At 38.5% G+C, this 21,226-nt stretch overlaps 1 protein-coding gene across 7 annotated transcripts in view; it reads left to right on the forward strand.

Annotated features, from left to right (window-relative positions):
• LOC132404565 (calcium/calmodulin-dependent protein kinase type II subunit delta) overlaps positions 1 to 21,226 on the forward strand; it is a 460,565-nt gene that overhangs the window by 358,849 nt on the left and 80,490 nt on the right. For 4 of the 7 annotated variants that reach the window (XM_059988784.1, XM_059988786.1, XM_059988789.1 and 1 more), the window contains exons 12-13: positions 473 to 515; positions 9,637 to 9,677. In XM_059988784.1, the coding sequence (XP_059844767.1) occupies positions 473 to 515; positions 9,637 to 9,677 (84 nt within the window). The remainder of the gene's footprint in view (positions 1 to 472; positions 516 to 9,636; positions 9,678 to 21,226) is intronic. The other 3 variants (XM_059988785.1, XM_059988787.1, XM_059988790.1) reach the window with 1 other exon arrangement.

A 21,226-nucleotide genomic window follows, 5' to 3' on the forward strand; every position in this document is an offset into this window, starting at 1 on the left:
GAGCCTATTTCTGTGCTGCACTCTTCTGTCTCCAATGTTATAATTTGTGAGACACGATCTCCCATGCTGACCATCTCTAAGCAATCCTAGTGCTTCTAAAGACTAATAGATCCAAACCCTTACAGTAAGAATCTTACTGATGTAAGATTCACTGGGTTGTAGTTCCCTGTGTTGTTCTTGCAACCCTTCTTAAATAAAGACACAGCATCCAATCCTTCAACAAGTACAAAACATGGTGCTTCCTTTTTTTCGAGAATTAGCTTAATCCATTATCTGAAAATTGATTACAGTGTAACCTTGAATGCATTTTGAGCAAAATTAAACACATACAATGAAAGAAAATCTAAACAACATTTCACTGAAAAGCTTTACCCCTTGAGTTATTCCAGAACATGTGATTCTTTGGTTTACTTGTATACATCTATTTAATTGGATGTTGTTCTTCATATTTTTCTTCCTTCAACTCTTCCAGGGTGCTATTCTCACCACAATGCTGGCCACACGAAACTTCTCAGGTACGTGTGAAACATGCTAATCTGGATTACACATCAGAATTAGCCACTACAGAATTTTTAAATTATATATTGTAGCGATGTGCTACACACAACGCTGAAATAATGACATGCAGTCGGTAAGTCGTTTCGAGACTAGTTTAATCAAACTTCGCGGCACTAGCATTTAATCCCTAGCGCCCGCCCTCTCTGGGTGGAAATGACATCAGAGGTGCATTACCAAAATCTCCCCCCCGCACGCTGGCTATTTGTGAGCCAGTTCGCCTGCACAGAAAGTGGGTCGCCACAATATTTTCATTTAATCAACATTATTAGTTGCAAGGAAATTTAGTATTTTGGGGGATTCACGTGATAGATCGTTTGGTAAAATTACAATATTGTGTATTTTTACATGTTTTTAAATCAATGTAAACACCATAATGTAGTAAGAAGTATTTTATAGTATTTACTAATGAATGGAGAATGCTCTTTTTCAGTTCTCTCTATTATGTCAGGTTCTGGTTCACTTAAAAACTACAGATAGATTTGTTGCTTTCACTATATTTTCAGTGTTTTATTACACTTGTTTTGTTCATTATGTATTCAAATGCTTGTTTGGTTTTATTTTGATGACAATAGTTCTCAGATGCCTTGTGATAGGATTGGTTCTTTATGTCTCTGAGAGGGGATAAATAGTCATTTCATTTTTCTAAAATGTTTAAAGTAAATGCAAGATCATATGAAGCAAGTAATTTATAAGTTTTGTTCACCTATCTATAAGTATTGAGAATATAAGGAAAATGACATATGAGAAATGGAAGTCAAAAGACCATGAAAATCAAATAATTACAGGTACAGTAAATCTGAAATCAAAACAGGCTCTGAGGTGGCTGCAAGACCAGCAGAACATGGATCATTGAGAGCAAAGAGGGTCAGAAAATACGTGCCTAAGGAACTGGTACAGGAGGGAGGAATATTGGGATCCATGCTGGGGGAGATGGGATCTGCACAAGAAGGATGGGGAACACCGAAGCTGGAACATGTCCAAAATCATTGCAGAGAGTTTGCTTATGTTACTGTAAACAGTTAATCCATGTTTGGCAGGAAGGTGGTTGTGGGGCTGAACTCATTAGCATGGTGAAGAGATTAGTACAGGATTCCCCCGCTATCCGAAGGTAGAGCGTTCCTATGAAACCATCTGTAAGCTGAAATGTCGTAAAGGGAAGAAGCAATTACCACTAATTTATATCGGAAAATTTTTGAGCGTTCCCAGACCCAAAAAAAAGCCTACCAAATAACATATAAAACCTAAAATAACATGAACATATAAAAAAAGCAGGAATGATATAAATATACAGTCTATATAAAGTAGAAATATTGTATGTATGGTGTAGTTTCACTTACCAAAATCGGGAAGACAGCGAGCCAAAATTGATTTGGAGAAAAAAATGGCACATACACACATGCGGACGTACACGCCTACGCACGTACACACATGCACACACAACTGCCCGCACAAAGCTTCACGGTCATGGTAGTCTTTCTCGGGGTAAACACACATATAAAGCGGGCATCTTTTTCTCGTAAAAGTGAAGATCCTCTTTGGTTAGCGAAAACAGGTACTAATGTAGGTCTTTCGTAACAGCGAGCTGTTGTAATGTAAACATTGGAAAAACAGGGGCCGCCTGTATTTTCCTTCTTTTCTATAAGTAGTTTAATCCACTGCCTGCAAATTGACTACAGTGGGAGTAATGGAGTTTAAGTTAAGCATGTCCACTGGGCAGAGTGGACAGAGACAAGTAAGGGAGCTTGGCAATGTTGAAATAGACTCAGCTTTAATGCAATGTGCATTAAATGAGTGTGAGCTGTGGATGAACATATGAACTTACAATATTACTACAAACGTAAAAAGTGTTTAAGTGAAATACAGGACTGGCAGGTTACTGAACCTGCCAGATTTAAGATGGTGTTGGTGAGAAATGTCTTGGAATATTAGGGCAGATAAATTGCCAGGGCTGGAAGAGGTCCAACCTAGAATGCTAAGGGAAACAAGGAAGGAAATTTCTGCATTTTATTCACCACAAGTGAGCTAACACAAGACAGGAGGATAACTAATATTGCAACAAGGCTGTTATGAAACTGTAAGTCCATAAGCCATGCATCATAGGGGAATTACTGGAGAAAGCCCTAAAGCTCAGGTTTTATGTACATGTGAAAGGCAAAGACTTTAGGAAGAGTCAGCATTGCTTTGTGATGGCAAAACGCGTCGCTTTAGTTGGTGGTGTGTTCAGGGAAGAAGATTGTCTAAGGCTTCAGCAGACTGTAGATCCGAAGGAAAATTTGACAGAGCATTGGTATATAGAATCTAATCTCACTAGACCATGATTTCCTAAAACTATTAGCGCAGGTTGATAGGATAGTGAAGAAGGCATATGGCATACCAGCCTTGAGTGGTCATCTCATAGAATATAAATATTTGGCCCATACCTTCTAAACCTTTTCTGTTCCATGTTCCTGTCCAGGTACTGTATATTTTAAAAGTTGTTATTGTACCTGCCTCAACAACTTCCTCTGATAGCTCATTCCACCTAGATACCTCCATTTATATGAAGTTTCCCCTCAAATTCCAGTTAAAGTTTTCTCATCTCACTTTATTTCTGTACACTCTAGTTCTTAATTTCCCAACACTGGGAAAAAGACTCTCTCTAGGCCCCTGATGATTTTGTCCATATCTATAAGATCACCTCTCAGTCTCCTACATTATAAGGAATAAAGAAAACCTACTTTGTCAAACCTCTCCCTATAACTCAGTCCATCAAGTCCTAGCAACATCCTTGTAAGTTTCTTCAGCACTCTTTCCAGATTTATAACATCATTTCTATAGCCAAGTGAACACAACTAAAGACAGTACTCCAAGTGCAACTGCACCAGAGCCCTGTGCTCGGTATAATGAGCTCCAAGCTTAATACTCAGTGCTCTGATAATGAAGGCTAGCATGCCAAATATCATCTTCATCACCCTGTCTACCTGTGACAACACTTTCAGTGATCATCTACTTGTATTCCTGCTGTGATTAAATTCTACAAGGAGAGAATGTTATTCTCTGTGAAACTCACACAACTGCTCACTGTGAAAGGACTGTCTTATTGTCTTTTTAAACATGCAGTATCTTGCACATATGAATTAAGCTTTGGAGAAGTGTGAGGTGGTACACTTTGGAAGGACAAACTCCAAGGCAGAGTACAAAGTAAATGGCGGGATACTTGGGAGAGTGGAGGAGTAGAGAGATCTGGGGGTACATGTCCACAGATCCCTGAAAGTTGCCTCACAGGTAGTTAAGAAAGCTTATGGAGTGTTAGCTTTCATAAATCGAGGGATAGAGCTTAAGAGTTGCGAGGTAATGATGCAGCTCTATAAAACTCTGATTAGGAAACACTTGGAGTACTGTGTCCAGTTCTGGTCGTCTCACTATAGGAAGGATGTGGAAGCATTGGAAAGGGTACAGAGGAGATTTACCAGGATGCTGCTTGGTTTAGAGAGTATGGATTATGATCAGAGATTAAGGGAAGGAGGATGAGAGGAGACATGATAGAGGTGTACAAGATATTAAGACAGAGTGGACAGCCAGCACCTCTTCCCCAGGGCACCACTGCTCAGTACAGGAGGATATGGCTTTAAGGTAAGGGGAGGGAAATTCAAGGGGGATATTAGAGGAAGGTTTTTCACTCAGAGAGTGGTTGGTGTGTGGAATGCGCTGCATGAGGCAGTGGTGGAGGCAGATACACTAGTGAAGTTTAAGAGACTACCAGACAGGTATATGGAGGAATTTAAGGTGGGGGTTATATGGGAGGCAGGGTGTGAGGGTCGGCACCACATTGTGGGCCAAAGGGCCTGTAATGTACTGTACTGTTCTATGTTCATTTGCCATTCCTCGGCCCACTTAGCTGAACAAGAACCCCTTTAAATTTGGATAAACTTCTTTTGTCCCTTTCTATCCTTTTCCTTCTGTAGAAGCCCTTGGGATTGTCCTTCAACTTGTCTGCCAGAGCAATCTCATGCATTCTTTTATTCCTCTTGATTTCCCTCTTATTCAGTTCCTTATTCTTAACCAGGGCCTCAACGTCCCTCAGAAGCTAAGATTCCCAAATCTTTTATCTTTGCCTTTTATTCTAACAGGAACATACAGACTCTGTAATTTTATTTCACTTTTGAAGGCCTTCCACTTACCAAGCATCCCTTTTCTCAGAAATCAACTTGTTCCAATCCACACCTGCCATTGGATCAGAGATCCTTTCTATGCCATCTGTTACATTCTGTAATTTCAAAACATTAAACTAATTCAAAGGAAGACATAGGAGTCTGAAAATGCACATCTAACTCCTTGTTTACTTCAAGCAAGGCACGCACTTAACACATGGGAGTGCGGTGAAACATAGAAACGTAGAAAAACTACAGTACAATACAAGCCCTTGTGAGTGCCCCAGTTAATATGTGGAAAATTAAAATCACATACTATCACAACTTTATTTCCTTGCAGTTGTCTGCTATTTCTCTACAAATTTGCTGCTCTAAGTCCCACTGACAATTTAGTTATTTATGACATACAATGGATTCTGGTTAATTGGGACACAGCAAGACCATTTTGGCCCAATTAAGTGGCTGCCCCAAGGAGGCAAAGTTTCATGGAAATAGTTAATGGTATAAAAAAAAACTACCATTTAACTGAGTAGCAATTTATGTATTTAAATGAAATACAGAACAAATTAGGACACCACCAGTACCGCTACAATACAATAAAACTGTTTGTTAGTTCCTTTTGTTATCGACAGAGGAATTCATTTACCACATCCTTTTGACTGACTATAAATGAACAAAATCAGTACAAACAACTAATGCAGATAATGGACGACAGGCTTCATACAATACTTCAGATGATTGCACCCTCCAAACCTTCATTCTCATTGTAGCATTCAAAATGACCGTTGATATGTTCGTAATTCCTAACTTGTTGAAGCAGTCAAATAATTTTAATTTTCACTTCCGGTCATTGCTGGCATCTCCAAGTCTGAATGCTTGAAACCATGATGAGCAAAAACCATTCTGAGTTGTCTTACTGCTTATTTCTTGCCAACTATGTGACAAAAGTCACTGCTTTTTGAACACACACATGCAACTGACACTATTTGAAATCTGATCACTCTAAGCACAGGTCACTCAATTGTACACGACCGAAGTTGATTAGAAACTGTTCAGTCACAGTCTCCTGTCCCAGTTAGGTGGCTTAGTGTCCCAAATAAACGAAGGGAATCCCAACTTTTTTTTTAAATTTAGTTTTTATTCTTTAAGAGTTGCCCCAAATAAATGGCTTCCCTGGTGGCACAATTAACCAGAATCCACTGTAATAGCATTAATGAGGTCATCCCTTTCTTATTCCTCAGTTCCATCTGTATACCCTCAGTAGACAAGCCCTCCCGTCTGTCCTGTCAGAGCACTGCCGTGAGATTTTCCCTGTCTAGTAATACACCCATCTCCCTTTAGCATGTCTAAAACAACAGAACCCTGCCCCAAATAGTTAGATGTTGCACCACGATACAAAGAGCACTCTTCCAGTTACTGGAGAATGCTGCTCCCTGATGACAAGATGTTGCCATGTTAGAAAGGCAAGAGATAAGTTAGGGATGGGTCACTGAATTCAGTGAATTATGTGGACAGGCTAGTGAAGAACAATATTGTTGGGAAATAGGCCCTGCAGCCCATTATGCCCAGGTCCATGTTGAGTGCTCATCTAAACTAATCCCATTTACCAACATCTTTTATAAACCTCCTGATTCCCTGGTTATCTTGACACTAACTCTTCACACCCTACCTCCTATAAAAATGCTGTTCCCTTTTCTCGGTTTCTACGCCACCGTCTAACTTCTTTACAGGATGCAGCTTTTCATTCCAGGACATTAAAGATGTCCTCCTTCTTTAAAGAATGGGGTTTCCCTCCCTCTGCTTTTGATGCTGTCCTCACCTACATCTCCATTTCCCGCACATCTACGCTCACGCATTTTTCCCGCCACCTGAATAGTGATAGAGTCTCTCTTGTCCTTACTTACCACCCCATCAGCCTCCACAACCTGTCATCTCTAAAAGGATCCTGCCACTAAGTATACTTTTACCTCCTTCTGCTTCCACTTCCCACAGGGATCACTCCCTCTACGAATTCCCTTGTCCATGTGTCCCTCTCTACTAATCTACCTACAAGCACCAATCCCTGCAGGTGGCACAAGTGCTACCTGTCCATAAACCTCCTCCCTAATCTCCACTCAGGGCCCAGGCAGTCTTTCCAGGTGAGGCAACACTTCACCTGTGAATCTGCTGAGGTCTTCTATTGTGTCCGGTGTTCCCAATGTTGCCCCCTCTACATCGGTGAGACTGTTGTAAGTTAGAAAACTGCTTCGTTAAGCACCTCTGCACCATCTGTCACAGTGTGAGTTCCCAGTGGCCATACATTTTACTTTCAATTCCCATTTCCATTCTGATGTGTTGATCCATAGCCTCATCTTATGCCAGGATGAGGCCACTCTCATCTGGGTAGCTTCCAACCTGATGGTATGTATATCAATTTCTCCTTATAGTGAACAACCCCCCCCACCATTCCACACTCTGACCTTTCACTTCATCTCACCTGCCTATTACCTACCCCATGTCCTCCCCTCCTTCACTTTCTCTTATTGTCCACTCTTCTGCCCTATCAGATTCTTTCTTCTCTTGACCTTTCCTACCCACCTAGCTTCACCAGTCATCTTCCAGCTAGCCTCTTTTCCCTCCTTCCACCTTTTTATTCAGCCATCTTCTCTCTTCCTTGTTAGTCCTGAGTAAACGTTGACTGTTTATTTCTTTTCCATTGATACTGCCTGATCTGCTGAGTTCCTCCAGCTTTGTGTGAGTTGCTTTGAATTTCCAGTATCTGCAGACTTTCTCCTCATGTAGATGATAATGGAGATTTTCCAGGATGGTGCTTGGCTTGGAGTGTTTCAGTTATGAGGAGAAACTGAGTAGGTTTGTTTTGGTTTCTTTGGAGTGAAGGAGGTGAGGAGTAAGATTGTAAGATGGGGTCTAAGAATTTTTTTTTTACCTCCAGAACTCTCTGGAATGCTCTGCATATCATTTTGAAGTATTAGAGTTGCCAAGGTGTAACAGACTTTGGACCGAGTACCGGTAAATGAGATTAGTTTAGATGGGCAGTCAACATGGACCTGGGTATAATGGCTGCAGGGCCTATTTCCCAACAATATTGCTCTTCACTAGCCTGTCCACATTCCTGGAAACCACTGAATTCAGTGACCCATCCCTAATTTGTCTCCTGCCTTTCCAATATGGCAACCTCTTGTCATCAGGGAGTACATTCTCCAGCAGCCGGAAGAGTGCTGTTTGTATTATGGTGCACTGTCTAACTATTTGGAAAACAGTGGTTCAGCCCCTTGCTCATATTTTGCAATAAAGATGATGAGCAGTTTTTTCTGTACACGGTGATTAGTGAAAAATTGGAACTTTTCCAAAAGGTTGTGATTGCCAGGTCACTCTAATTGTAAAACATTTATATGTTTTTTTTGTTTGGAATTCGTTTCACATAATATGTATTGGAATTGGAAAATGGATTTAAGATGTGGAGCAATCAGAATAATATTAAATAGAAAAATATTTCTGAATGGCCAACTTTTGTTCTAGGAAATTAAAAAATGGCTATCAGAATAAACTGAGTAATATTCTGTAGACATTTGATGTGATTGGTGAAGTAGACTTGGTTGATGAGGCATGAGAAGTATTAAACAGAAACAGAATAGGGTGACCCTGAAGTTGGATGTTTTGTCATTCTTTTACCATCAATGGCACACAAAGTAATTCAATTTGTTCCAATATTGCACTGTATTCAGCAGCATAACCCTTATATTGCTCGCAGTCTTCAGCAAAACCCTCTGCATGAAATGCTGTAAGTAGGCTCATTAATTGGCAAAATCTTTTGAGAAACAGCCTATAATTTGAGGAAAATTGATTCCAGTCAAATTAATATCAGCTTTTTATTTATAGCCGTAACATTCCAAAAATACTGTTCAAAAGTTCTTATATACCCATCTAGAGTAATGTTCTTCTTTAAGTTATGTATTTTAAGAAATCTCTTAAAGATTTTTGTCCAGATGTAGTGTGGACTTATGTGTCACCATATACAACCCTGAGATTAATTTTCTTGCAGGCATTTGCAGTAAATATGAGAAACATAGTAGAATTATTGAAAGATCACACCCAAAGGAACAAACAACCCATGTGCAAAAGTCACCAACTGTGGAAATGCAAAACAAAATAATAACAACAACAACAGATAATACCAATGACATGAGATGAAGAGTCCTTGAAAGGGAGTCCATAGATTGTGGGAACAGTTCAAAGATGGCATGAGTGAAGATGAGTGAACTCTGGTTCAAGAGCCTAATGGTTGAGGGGTAATAACTGTTCCTGAACCTGGTATGTGTTCCAGAGTCTCCTGTACCTTATTCTTAATGCCAACAGCACAAAGATAATATGGCCTGGATGGTGTGGTCTTTGATGATGGGTGCTGCAATGGTCTTTTATTAATTCCTCACTACTTTTTGTTGGAAACTTGTGTAAAGTCAGTTACAAGGAAACACCATCCCCATTTCCTTTAAGATTTTAGATACTTTGTGTCACAAAATGATGAGACAGAAGTAACCTGATCATAAACCTGTTTGTTTTTTGTTCCTACCCTTTTTTTTCCTTTTTCCACTTTATTTGGAATATGTTCCCTGTAAGGTAAGATCCTTAGCCACTAATCGGGAATGTTTGCATCTTGAAGCAATCACTGTCTGATTAATTGATTGATTGATTAATAATCCCAGCTTGCTGTTTGAATTTCAAATTGACTTTTGCCTGCCATCAGTAAATTTGCTTTGGGTTTCCTCGGCCTAACTATGATTGCTTTCAGCTGCAACAAAACATGCAGCAGCTCTGTACCTCCTACTGTTGCCACTGCCGCTGCTGTGTTGTTGCAAGTTAAATGATACTGACTTTGCCAAAAGGAAAAAAATGCTTGTGATTCTTGAATACTTTGCACCTAAATTCAATATATGTTGTCAATTTACAGCAGCAAAAAGTCTGATGAATAAGAAGACAGATGGAGTTAAGGTAAGTTTGAATTTAACACAGACTAGCAAATTGTGCTCTTACTTCTGTGATTTGAATTTATCTGGTGTGTTTCTTTTCTGTTTTCATCACTGTTAACAAACTTGCAGGCTTGAGTGGTTTTCACCAAAATAGATTCCCATCCTGCACACAAATTGCCATTTATTTTTAACCAATTCTTCCCTTACAGACAAGACATCAGGTAACACTGAAGCAAGTCAAACTCTCCTGCTGGCTCCAATTGTGGAGATTAGATTAGAAAATCCTCTTCAATTACAAAAATAACTTCTAGATATAGCACTAATTGCATATTTGCAAGACTTATTTAGGAAATAACAAGCTTGATTACATGCTTTGTCTAGCTGCGTCACTGATATATCCAATTAACTGGCATTTTAAATTTAATACTTGCACTATGAAATTTAAGTTGCTTTGTCACATATTTATTCATTTAGTTTCTGCAGCTTCAGTTGTCTCAACATTATATTAACCAACAGCTCAATTTCCAACTACAGTCAATTCTGGTTAATTGGGACCGGTACATTTTGGCCCAATTAGGCAGCTGCCCCAATTAACTGAAGTTTCATAGAAATAGGCAGCTGCCCCAATTAACTGAAGTTTCATAGAAATAATTAAAAGGGATAACCTACCATTTAACTCAGTAACAAATTATGCATTTATATGAAATACAGAATGAATTGGAACACTGCCAAAACTACTAAAGTACTGTAGTTCCTATTAGTTTTCAACAGAGGAATTAATCCAGTACATGCTACCATCTTTTGTTTGACTTTAAATGAACAAAATTGTTACAGACATCTGGTGTAGTTAATGAACTGCCTTCATACAATGCTTTTCATGAATGTGTCCTCAGAATCTTCATTTCCATTGTAGCGTTCAAGATGACTGTCAATATCTTCAGGAGTAGAATCATTTCATATTCATTCCTGGCCATGTTTTTAGCAGCTCCAAGTCTGAGTGTCCTCAGAATCTTCATTTCCATTGTAGCGTTCAAGATGACTGTCAATATCTTCAGGAGTAGAATCATTTCATATTCATTCCTGGCCATGTTTTTAGCATCTCCAAGTCTGAATGCAGTGAGCATTGTCTGAATGCATTGTCTTACTGCTTACTACTCGATAATGATCAGTGACAAAAATCGCTGCTTTTTGAACAGAAACACACACATAGACACTATTTTAAAAACTGTTTTGTCTAAGCATGGTGTCATGTCAAATAACTACATGATGCGTATGTGACTGACAATAATTAGAAACTGTTCGGCAACATTTACTTGACCCAGTTAAGCGGCAGAATATCCTAAATAAATGAAGGGAATCCCAAGCTATTTTCTCTACTAGTTTGTGTTCTTTAAGTGTTGTCCCAAAGAAGTGTCTGTCCTGATTAATCAACAGCCCAACTAACTGGAATCTACTGTATTTGCAAAAATGTAATGATCTCAATAGGTTTTTGCTCACCCAAGAAAATAAGGATAAAGTTAGTAATGGAAAGAAATATCTGAAGTTTTTAAAAATGTTCAGCTGGGAATATACAATGTATTGAATCTCATTAGAATCTATTTTCCTGTCTAGAATTTGAGTATTGGCGCATTGGCTATAATATTTCTACGTTTCTGTTTGTGTGATTTTAAGACAGATCAATTAAGGAGTTCTGTCATTGAAATTATACATATCTATGGAAAGGGATTTAATTTAGAGGAAAATCAGAATCATGGATATATGAATAACTTATCTTGATTTGAATTATTCCAAGAATTGAATTGTTCAACTTCTAATTTGCTAGCTCCAGGCACAATTCAGAGAACTAAAATGTTTTGACCTTTGACCAATGCGTTAGTCTTATAAAACTTGAAATACAGTTCTGTTGGGCCATTTCCCACTAATGTTTTGAATCAGAGTAGACCTTGGTTATTATAATCGACCCATACTTCAATATTTGTGGAGCCCTAGCAACAAGCACCTGTTGCATTGTTGAAGTATTGAAGAAAACTTCTTTAATCCAAAAGCAGTTCAAGAAATTTCATTTGTAATTCAGTAAATCTTTCAAAGTTACTGATAAACTGCATCATTTCTCCATGCCTCCTGTAAAGGCCAATGCATTAGTACCTTGCGTACCTAGTAAAGGATTTGCTGACTGATATTGAAAAGGGTTCAAAGGAAGTTCACGAAAATGATTCTGAGATTGAAGGACTTATCAATGGCTTTGGAACTGTACTCACTGGAACTTAGAAGAATGAGGGATTTTCATTGAAATCTATCAAATGTTGAAAGACCTAGAGGGAGTGAACATGGAGAGGATGCTTCCAAAATAGGGGGAGTCTGGGCCTAAGAGAGCACAACCTCAGAATAAAAGGATGTCCATTTAGAATGAAGATGAGGAGGAATTTCTTTAGCCAGAGGGTGGTGAATCTGTGGAATTTCTTGCCCTAGGTATCTGTGGAGGTCAGGTCATTGAGTGTATTTAAAGTGGAGGCTGTTAGATTCTTGATAAGTCAGACCTGAAAGGTTACAGGGGAAAGGCGGGAGAGTGGGTTGAGAGAAAAATAGATCAGCCATGATCAAATGGTGGAGCAGTCTCAATGGTCTGAATGGCCTAGTTCTTCTCCAAAGCTGTATGGTTTAGTTAATATTAGGTTACTAATGCCCCTAGAAGATGTTGGTTGAGGATTAGGAGATCAGGATAGGTGGATTAGTAATATTGTAAGACTCACTAGGTGCTAAATTTTATGGATAGGTAGGTGGTTTGTTTTCTTTTGACAAAAGATTATCATGGCCAAGCAAATAAGCTACAAAACTAAATTTATAGCCCTTTAATTATTTAGTTAAAAATTAAGTGTGCCAGGTGTTTTATATATATATATATATATAGAGGAGCAAAGTTTGTGGAAAAAAAATTTATTGTAAACTGCCTACTTCTCACATCCTTATCTGGGATATTATTGCAACTGCATATGGAAACAACAGCTTTTATTTGGAATATTCTGAAAGAAGACACTACAATTTATATTGTTCAACTGCAGGAACATCACATAGAAAAGCTGATGCATCAAATAATGGTGCAACTGTTTCGTTCAAACTATTTTTAAACAGATGATATGGAATCTTAACCTTTTTACAAACTGTGCTAGAATTAAATGTTTCAAAGGAAGGTGTGATTAACTGTCAGAAGCTTCAACCATTCTCTTCCCTAATCCTGTTTTAGAGAGGCTACTGCTTTGATAATATATTCACAGGCCAGGTGGAAAACATGAGCTGTATGGAGCTGCACAGCCTCATTTCCTGCTAAAAGATGATTTTTACTATACAAAAAAAATCAAGTGTCCCAGCACGTAGTCCAATTTTCAAATATGATTTTGATGCTACACAAAAAAAGTTGTCTTTGATCTTTATCTTCATTTAAGATAGATAAGCATGCTTGAATTGAAAAGAAGTAATTCCCATGAAATGGGATCATAAACCCTTTCTCTGCCTATTTCTAGTTACTTGCATTTGACAGTATATGTAAGATGCTTGCTAGCAATTGCTATTTACATCTTCTGTAGAGCTGTTGGCTACTCTCTATATCAAGTACATTTATAGTATTTTTATACGATATAAGATGCCACTAATCATGCCTATGTGTAATAGATTTCTGAAAAAAATGTTAGCATTTCTCATTCATTTCATCTGCTTCAAGTGGGCAAGCTTTTCCTTGCATTAGCCAATGCTGAATTATTTTAGCATGATTTATATACTGTTTTCACTATTTATGGAATTCAATTAGTTAATGATGTTGTATTGCTAAAGCCTAAGATATGATTGGGATTTTTTTCACTTATTTATGTTCTTGCAGATACTTTGTTTACATCCTGCCTTGGTTACTTGTATTTGCAATATAATTTCCTTGCATTTAAACTTCTAACTGGATTTTTTTTAGGTTATAAGTTACTTATTCACAATGGGATGATAGTATTAAGTTATAAAATATTTCAAAATTTGAAGCAAGATAATGAATTCTATGAAGAGATATTGCTTGGCCATTTTTATAAACTGGTGGAACTTTCTCAATTTAGGTCTATATTCAGAACTCATGAATTTAATTCCAAAGCTTCCTCCTCAGCTCTAGTTTATTAATTTCAACTAGTGTTTGTGTGTTTGCTCAATTTAGTTTAAATATGTGTACCCAAAATACATGTGTATTTTTGTGTTAGAATTTGCAGTTTTAAGTTATTTAATTGATAATTGAATATTAAGTATAATGTCTTGGATAATTAAGGGTTCATTCTTGGTTAAAAATTTTGATAAAAATCTGTATTTGACCTTCACATGTAAGGAAACATCATTTCCACATGCCTTGCCATAAAATTAAATGTATGAGTTCACAGAGAAAGAATTTATGGGAAACCAAATCAGAAGTTATTAGTAAGTGGGAAAACTAAATCAAAAATGAGAGGATTCTTAAGCATGGCGGTGAGGGATCAAAAGGACTGAGCCTTGGAGACTTCTGAAAGACCTTCGGAAATTATTCATGGAAGTGGTTTGTGTCAGAATTTTGAAGTGTTTATATGGTAGTAATTGAATGTGAAGTTAAGAGGTACTGAAGATGTTCAATAAACAATCAGGTCATCTCAGAATAATGAAACTGTACATCATGGAAGGGAGCTATTTGGCCAGTTGCATCTGTGTCCACACTCTGAAAGAGCATCCAGTGTTCATCTCTTTCCTTCCTGCTTCCTTGTCCAGTTGTTGCAATACTTTTAAGTGTTTGAGTTTATTTCATTGAAGCTTTCTACTTCAGTGAAATAATGTGATATGAGGTCAGATTTAGAGAGAAACCTGATCAAGCAATTGTTTTGGGATATTTCTCAAGTTGAGAAGACAACACAGGTTAGGGAGAACAAAGTTCAGAACAAAGACGATGCTGCCAATAATACAGAAGGAGGGTAAATTTCAAACAGTGACCTTCAGAACAGATATGGGAGAAACATTTACATGATAAGTAAGATTTTAACTCTGATACAGTAGGTCAATTTAATTTGAGGATAAGCATTGTTTCAGAGTGAAATGAAGTGCGGGGAATGAAGTGAATGCTGAACAACTTGGAATCAGAATCAGGTTCATTATTACTGACATACAGTATATTATGAAATTTGTGCATTATGTAAAACGTACTATAACTTACAATAAGGAATTTGTATTTAAAATAATTATTTCAAAAGGAGCAAAAATAGTGTGGTGTAGTGTTCATAGGTTCATGGACTGTTTGGAATTCTGATGGAGGGAAAGAAGCTGTTTCTTGAGTGTGTCTTCAGGCTTCTGTACCTCCTTCCTAATGGTGGTAATAAGTAGAGGGAATGTCTTGGATGTCAGGAGTTCTTAATGATGGATGCCACTTTGAGGCATCACCTTTCGAAGGTGTCCTTGACCCCGGGGAGGCTAGGGCCCATGATGGAGCTGGCTGAGTTTACAGCCCTCAGCAGATTTAATGCAATCCTGTACAGGGGCCCCTCCATACCAGGTGGTGACGTAACCAGTCAGAATGGTCTCCACTGTACACCTGTAGAAATTTGCTGGTGTCTTTGGTGGCATATCAAATCTTCTCAAACTTCTAATAAAATATAGCCACTAAGCATTCCTTCATAATTGTATCAATATGTTGGGCTCAGAATAGATCTTCAGAGATGCTGACACCCAGGAACTTGGAACCGCTCAGCCCTCCCACGGCTGACCCCTTGGTGACGAATGTTGCGTGTCCCTTAACGTCTTCTTCCTGAAGCCCACAATCAATTCCTTGGTCTCACTGACATTAAGTGCAAGGTTGTTGTTATATCACTCCTAGAATTATCTATCTCACTTCTGTATACGTCCTCATCACCATCTGAGTTTCTGGAAACAACAGTTGTCTTATCAGTGAATTTGTAGATGGTGTTTGCACTGTGTATGGTAAATAGAGGATGAATTTCAGTGTGGGTACTACAGTGGTTGGAAATGAAAATGGCACTTTAATTATTGAGGTAATGTTGAATTGCATTGTGAAATTTGTAACTCACCCCTAAGCTGGAAAGAGACAAGAAGATCGTACATGAAGTTCAACATGAAGAGCTGTTGGGGAGAAGTAGTTGTTGCATAAGTGAAAATTTGTCCCTACAGTGAATCACAGAATCATAACACAGAAGGAAGCCAGTGTCTGAAAGCAAGAAATTGTGGCCTGTCGAATTCTCAATGTTGGGATGAGTCCAAAAGCACAAGGAGGGGAAAGAAATGATAGGAAGATTCTGGGGTGACAGTGAAGGCTGTACCTGCACTTTTGGATTATCTCAGCAAGGGACAGATAATGATTAAGGAATAGAGGGCATTCCATGGAGTACAGGGTGAGAACATGTCTTCCAGCCTATTGTATCTACTCTGACCATGCCAAATTAAATTAGTCTCATATACCAGTACATAATTGATTTCCTTGCCTCTTCATGTGCCGGTCTATGTGCCTCTACTTCCACCACCTCCCCTGCAACTGTATTACAAGCACATACTATTATCTTTGTGCACACAAGAGTGGAGAAGTGCCTTGACAATCTCCTTTGAGCTTTTCTTCTCTTACTTTATACCTATGCTCTTCAGCATTTGACATTACCACCATGGAGAAAGAAAGACTCTTCGATATCTAACCTATTCATGCCACCCACAACTTTATAGACATATCAGGTCACCCATTCTACCTTGAACACGTCAGAAGGAACAGTGCAACTTTGTCCAACCTCTTTTTGTATAGCTGGGGTACTCCAATCCAGGTGAACCATTTGTGTTCCCTTTCTAAAAGTCATCTGCATTCTTCCTATAATGTGGTGACCAGAATTATACACAGCACTCCAAGCGGAGATTGTTGATAAATGCAGGTTTGTTTGCAATATGGATGAAATCATGTAGGAACATTCCTATTGAGGATAGGCCCTGGCATGACAAGTTGATGCTTAGAAAATTAATAAGTAGTGTTATATTTTCATATGTCGTATGTTCATGTATTCCTTTCCTCTAAAACTAATTTTATAAATGTGCTGATGCATAGTGATGTTAACAAGATGATGCCTTTAACAATATAGTGATGTAGCTGCTGCAGCCTTTGAGGAAAAAGATGACAAGAAATTCCTTGAAATGATGTGCTTACATGTTAAGCTGTATCAATGCTAGAGTTAACAGTTAAGCTTTAATTTTATGTATGTGCACCAAGAATTGAATAATGAAGAAATCAGCTGCAAAATTAGTGGATACAGGGAAAACTTTCTGGCAACTGTTGATAAATTATTTTTACTATCTTTTAATGTGGTAGTTTCTGTGTATGTATTTCTAAGTAAATTATTATTTCTAGAAACAGCGAACAAAATGCTGCAAATTACATTGAAATAACTGATATTTATTTTGCCCTCTTTGCAGTAGAGGGATTGTCAGAAGACAGTATTTAGGGCATTTGATCTGTATGGGTTGATGAGAGCAGGGAAATTTATAACCTCTTGGCCAAATCATCAGAAGCAGACTTTTTGCATGACAGAGTTCTTGTTTCTTGTCTGAGTTGTGCTGCAGAAGATGGTGCACGTGATTGTACTAGTAGTTAGTACAGCCTTTGAATTTTTATAGGGCATCGAGGCACTGCAGAGCAATTCATATTTCTAGATGTTGCTGTGCAGATCTCTCCAAAGGTGATGTAGTGTGAGCGATTGCACCATTTCTTTATAGGACTAGGAACTGACTCTGTCCCTTTGAAAATAGAACTCAAATAATTGTCAATATATCACAGGAGGACAGCTATAATTTCCTTGTTCATAGTATGTATAAAGTACTTCATTGTTCAGCTTGTGTCTTGCAGCCAGAGATCATGAAAGCATATCTTGTTTAGTTTATATGGTAAGCAAACATGCATCAAACATTTGTATAGCAGTAGAAGGATCAGTCTGAGTCAGCATGGATTCATGAAGGGAAAATTATGCTTGACTAATCTTCTGGAGTTTTTTGAGGATGTAACTATGAAAATGGACAAGGGAGAGCCAGTGGATGTAGTGTACCTGGACTTCCAGAAAGCTTTTGATAAAGTCCCACATAGGAGATTAGTGGGCAAAATTAGGGCACATGGTATTGGGGGCAGAGTACTGACATGGATTGAAAATTGGCTGGCTGACAGGAAACAGTAGCAATTAACGGGTCCCTTTCGGAATGGCAGGCCGTGACCAGTGGAGTACCGCAAGGTTCAGTGCTGGGACCACAGCTTTTTACAATATACATTAATTATTTAGATGAAGGGATTAAAAATAACATTAGCAAATTTGCTGGTGACACAAAGCTGGGTGGCAGTGTGAAATGTCAGGAGGATGTTATGAGAATGCAGGGTGACTTGGACAGGTTGGGTGAGTGGGCAAATGTATGGCAGATGCAGTTTAATGTGGATAAATGTGAGGTTATCCACTTTGGTGGCAAGAACAGGAAGGCAGATTACTATCTAAATGGAGTCAAATTAGGAAAAGGGGAAGTACAACGAGATCTAGGTGTTCTTGTACATCAGTCAATGAAAGCAAGCATGCAGGTACAGCAGGCAGTGAAGAAAGCTAATGGCATGCTGGCTTTTATAACAAGAGGAATTGAGTATAGGAGTAAAGAGGTCCTTCTGCAGCTGTACAGGGCCCTGGTGAGACCCCACCTGGAATATTGTGTGCAGTTTTGGTCTCCCAAATTTCAGGAAGGACATTCTTGCTATTGAGTGAGTGCAGCGTAGGTTATCAAGGTTAGTTCCCAGAATGGTGGGACTGTCATATGTTGAAAGATTGGAGCGACTGGGCTTGTATACACTGGAATTTAGAAGGATGAGAAGGGATCAGATTGAAACATATAAGATTATTAAGGGATTGGACACACTGGAGGCAGGAAGCATATTCCCGCTGATGGGTGAGTCCAGAACTAGAGGCCACAGTTTAAGAATAAGGGGTAGGCCATTTCGAACAGAGATGCAGAAAAACTTTTTCACCCAGAGGGTGGTGGATATGTGGAATGCTCTGCCCCAGAAGGCAGTGGAGGCCAAGTCTCTGGATGCATTCAAGAGAGAGATAGAGCTCTTATAGATAGCGGGGTCAAGGGATATGGGGAGAGGGCAGGAACGGGGTACTGATTGTGTATGATCAGCCATAAGCACAGTGAATGGCAGTGCTGTCTAGAAGGGCTGAATGGCCTACTCCTGCACCTATTGTCTGTTATTATCAACATTTGTGCCATTAAGATCCTTTCAGTGATCAGCTTGTCAACAAGTGAAACACCATTTCCTAAGAAATATTAAATCAAGGCTTTAATTTAGGAATAAGTATAACATGTTTTCTATTCAAGAAAAAAAATGACTGCTAATAAATCCCTTGTCACCTAAATGTTGACAGCTATTAATAGGGGATTGCCTCATTTTTCATGTCCACTTAAAGTTACTTTGACTCCAGTAATACATGCTATTTTGCACTATGGATTGTGCATTGGTGGTGGAAAGACATTCGATGGTAAGGAGAACCATTATCAGGTTTATTATCACTAAATAAATGCCGTGAAATTGTTTAGCAGAGGCATACGGTGCAAGACATTAAAAAAATAACTAAGTTACAAAACTAAATAAATATAGTAGGTGAGTAGTGTGAAAGTGGGATAGCAACGATAGTATTCTACAACAGTATCCGTAGAGAGTTACTGCAGAAATCCTCAGACTCTGGCCTCACTCAATATTTGTGCCTGGTCCTGAGAAGTTTCTCAACAGAAATGTACCGTAGAAGGTTGAGGGTAGGGAATTCAAATGATAGTTTTATGGTTGAGAAGATGTGTGTCGATTTTTCACTTGCTAAATGGTTCTGACCTTTAGTTTAAATGTTAGTACTTTTACTGAGGTAATTGCTCTTGTTGATCAGGCTGATTCTACAGAGAATCTTTTTATCACTAATACTGAGGATAAGTTGAGCTATTAATTTTTCTCCAATGCCCATTAACTTCCTCTGCTTAATCATGCTTTTTTAAAATTCATCTTTGGGATCTGGGCATTGCTGTAAAGACTGACATTTATTTACCATCTCCAGTTGTCCTTGGGATGGAATTTGAGTTTTCTCCCCAGAGTCATAGTATTGTACAGCATAGAAACAGCTGCTTTATTTTTGTTTTTATTCAGTTTATTGAATGCAAACTTCACAGCAGTGTGATGGGGTTAAAAGATGCCTAAATCACTGTTTTAGACTTCTGGGTTGCTTGAACAATGACTTAACCATGATTTTGCCATTCTCAATCACACCCAAGCCATTATTCTTACCAGTTGAAACATTTAAGGTATTGAACATGAGACTCCAACACTCTGCACCAACCACTCTTATAAGCACTTTCTTCCATTCAAATGTAAGCTTGTGTAGATACCATTACAAGAATCACCCCAGTAAAAATGATCAATGAGGCACAGAGATTCTGTACCAACAAGTAACTTTGATTGTCTCAACTAAAAAGCACAAGGGTTCATAAACAAACTACCTGTGTGTACCCCGCTATAATCCCAGACCCTCCCTGAGCAGTCAGAAAGGAGTCTACACTGGCCAGGTATTCCTCATGGTCCCAATCTCCACGTCCATGGGGTCCTCTTTATCCACAAAGTTTGGTCTCTGTTGTTATTGCCCCTGCGTATTTGGAGCTCATGGCTCTTGTAGTGTTACTCATCAGTTGATCTCCATCCGAATGGCTCAAGGTCGCCTTCTTACTGGTCATTGTACAGGGCTACAGCCAACATTGTTTCATGGTTCTGCCCACCCCAGCCTTGAATATTTGTGTCTTTACACTCTGACTGGTCCAAACCAGTGAAATGAAGCAACCTAGATAGTGTCTAGAGGTAGGTGTGATATTTTACATAATAAGTAGCTACTCCTTGGAGAATGGTCTCAGATTTAGCAGGTAATTACCTGAAGTTCCTTGTGTCCACATTTGATTGCTCTGATTAGATTGTCCCAGAGCAAGAATGAGTTCAGAAACCACAGAATGGGAAACAAAGACAACTGGTATGTCTGCTTCCCTTGTCCTTGATTCATCAAATCCACTAATTGCATATTGTAGTTCCTTCTGGCCAACAATACCTTTCACCTGTATTATTTTTAACAATCGTTTTTTATTCAATACAGATGCATCCCATTCTAAATTATTCTCCTATGAAGTATTAGTGTAAAATTTTGTAAAGTTGAAATGTGTTAGGTACTTATTAACTCCACTTCATTGGTAAGTTAGTTGCATGGGAACATCTACAGCTAACATACTTGTATAAGTACCTACTAAAATTCCAGACGTTTCAACAATTGCTCTAATAACATTATGACAACTCGGTAATTTATGCGGTACTTTTAGTTGAAGGATATGCCACATTGCAATCTGAAGTATACGGTGTTTGCTGACGGTCTGACTTATTGCTATAAGATTGAATATGTTGTTAATAACAAATATCGATGTTATGGCATGGAAGAGTTTTAATGCCGGTTCATGCACTGTATGGACGAATTGTAAGTGGAAGGACAGTGA

The sequence above is a fragment of the Hypanus sabinus genome, chromosome 14 (assembly GCF_030144855.1).
Source record: "Hypanus sabinus isolate sHypSab1 chromosome 14, sHypSab1.hap1, whole genome shotgun sequence".
Lineage (NCBI taxonomy): Eukaryota > Metazoa > Chordata > Chondrichthyes > Myliobatiformes > Dasyatidae > Hypanus > Hypanus sabinus.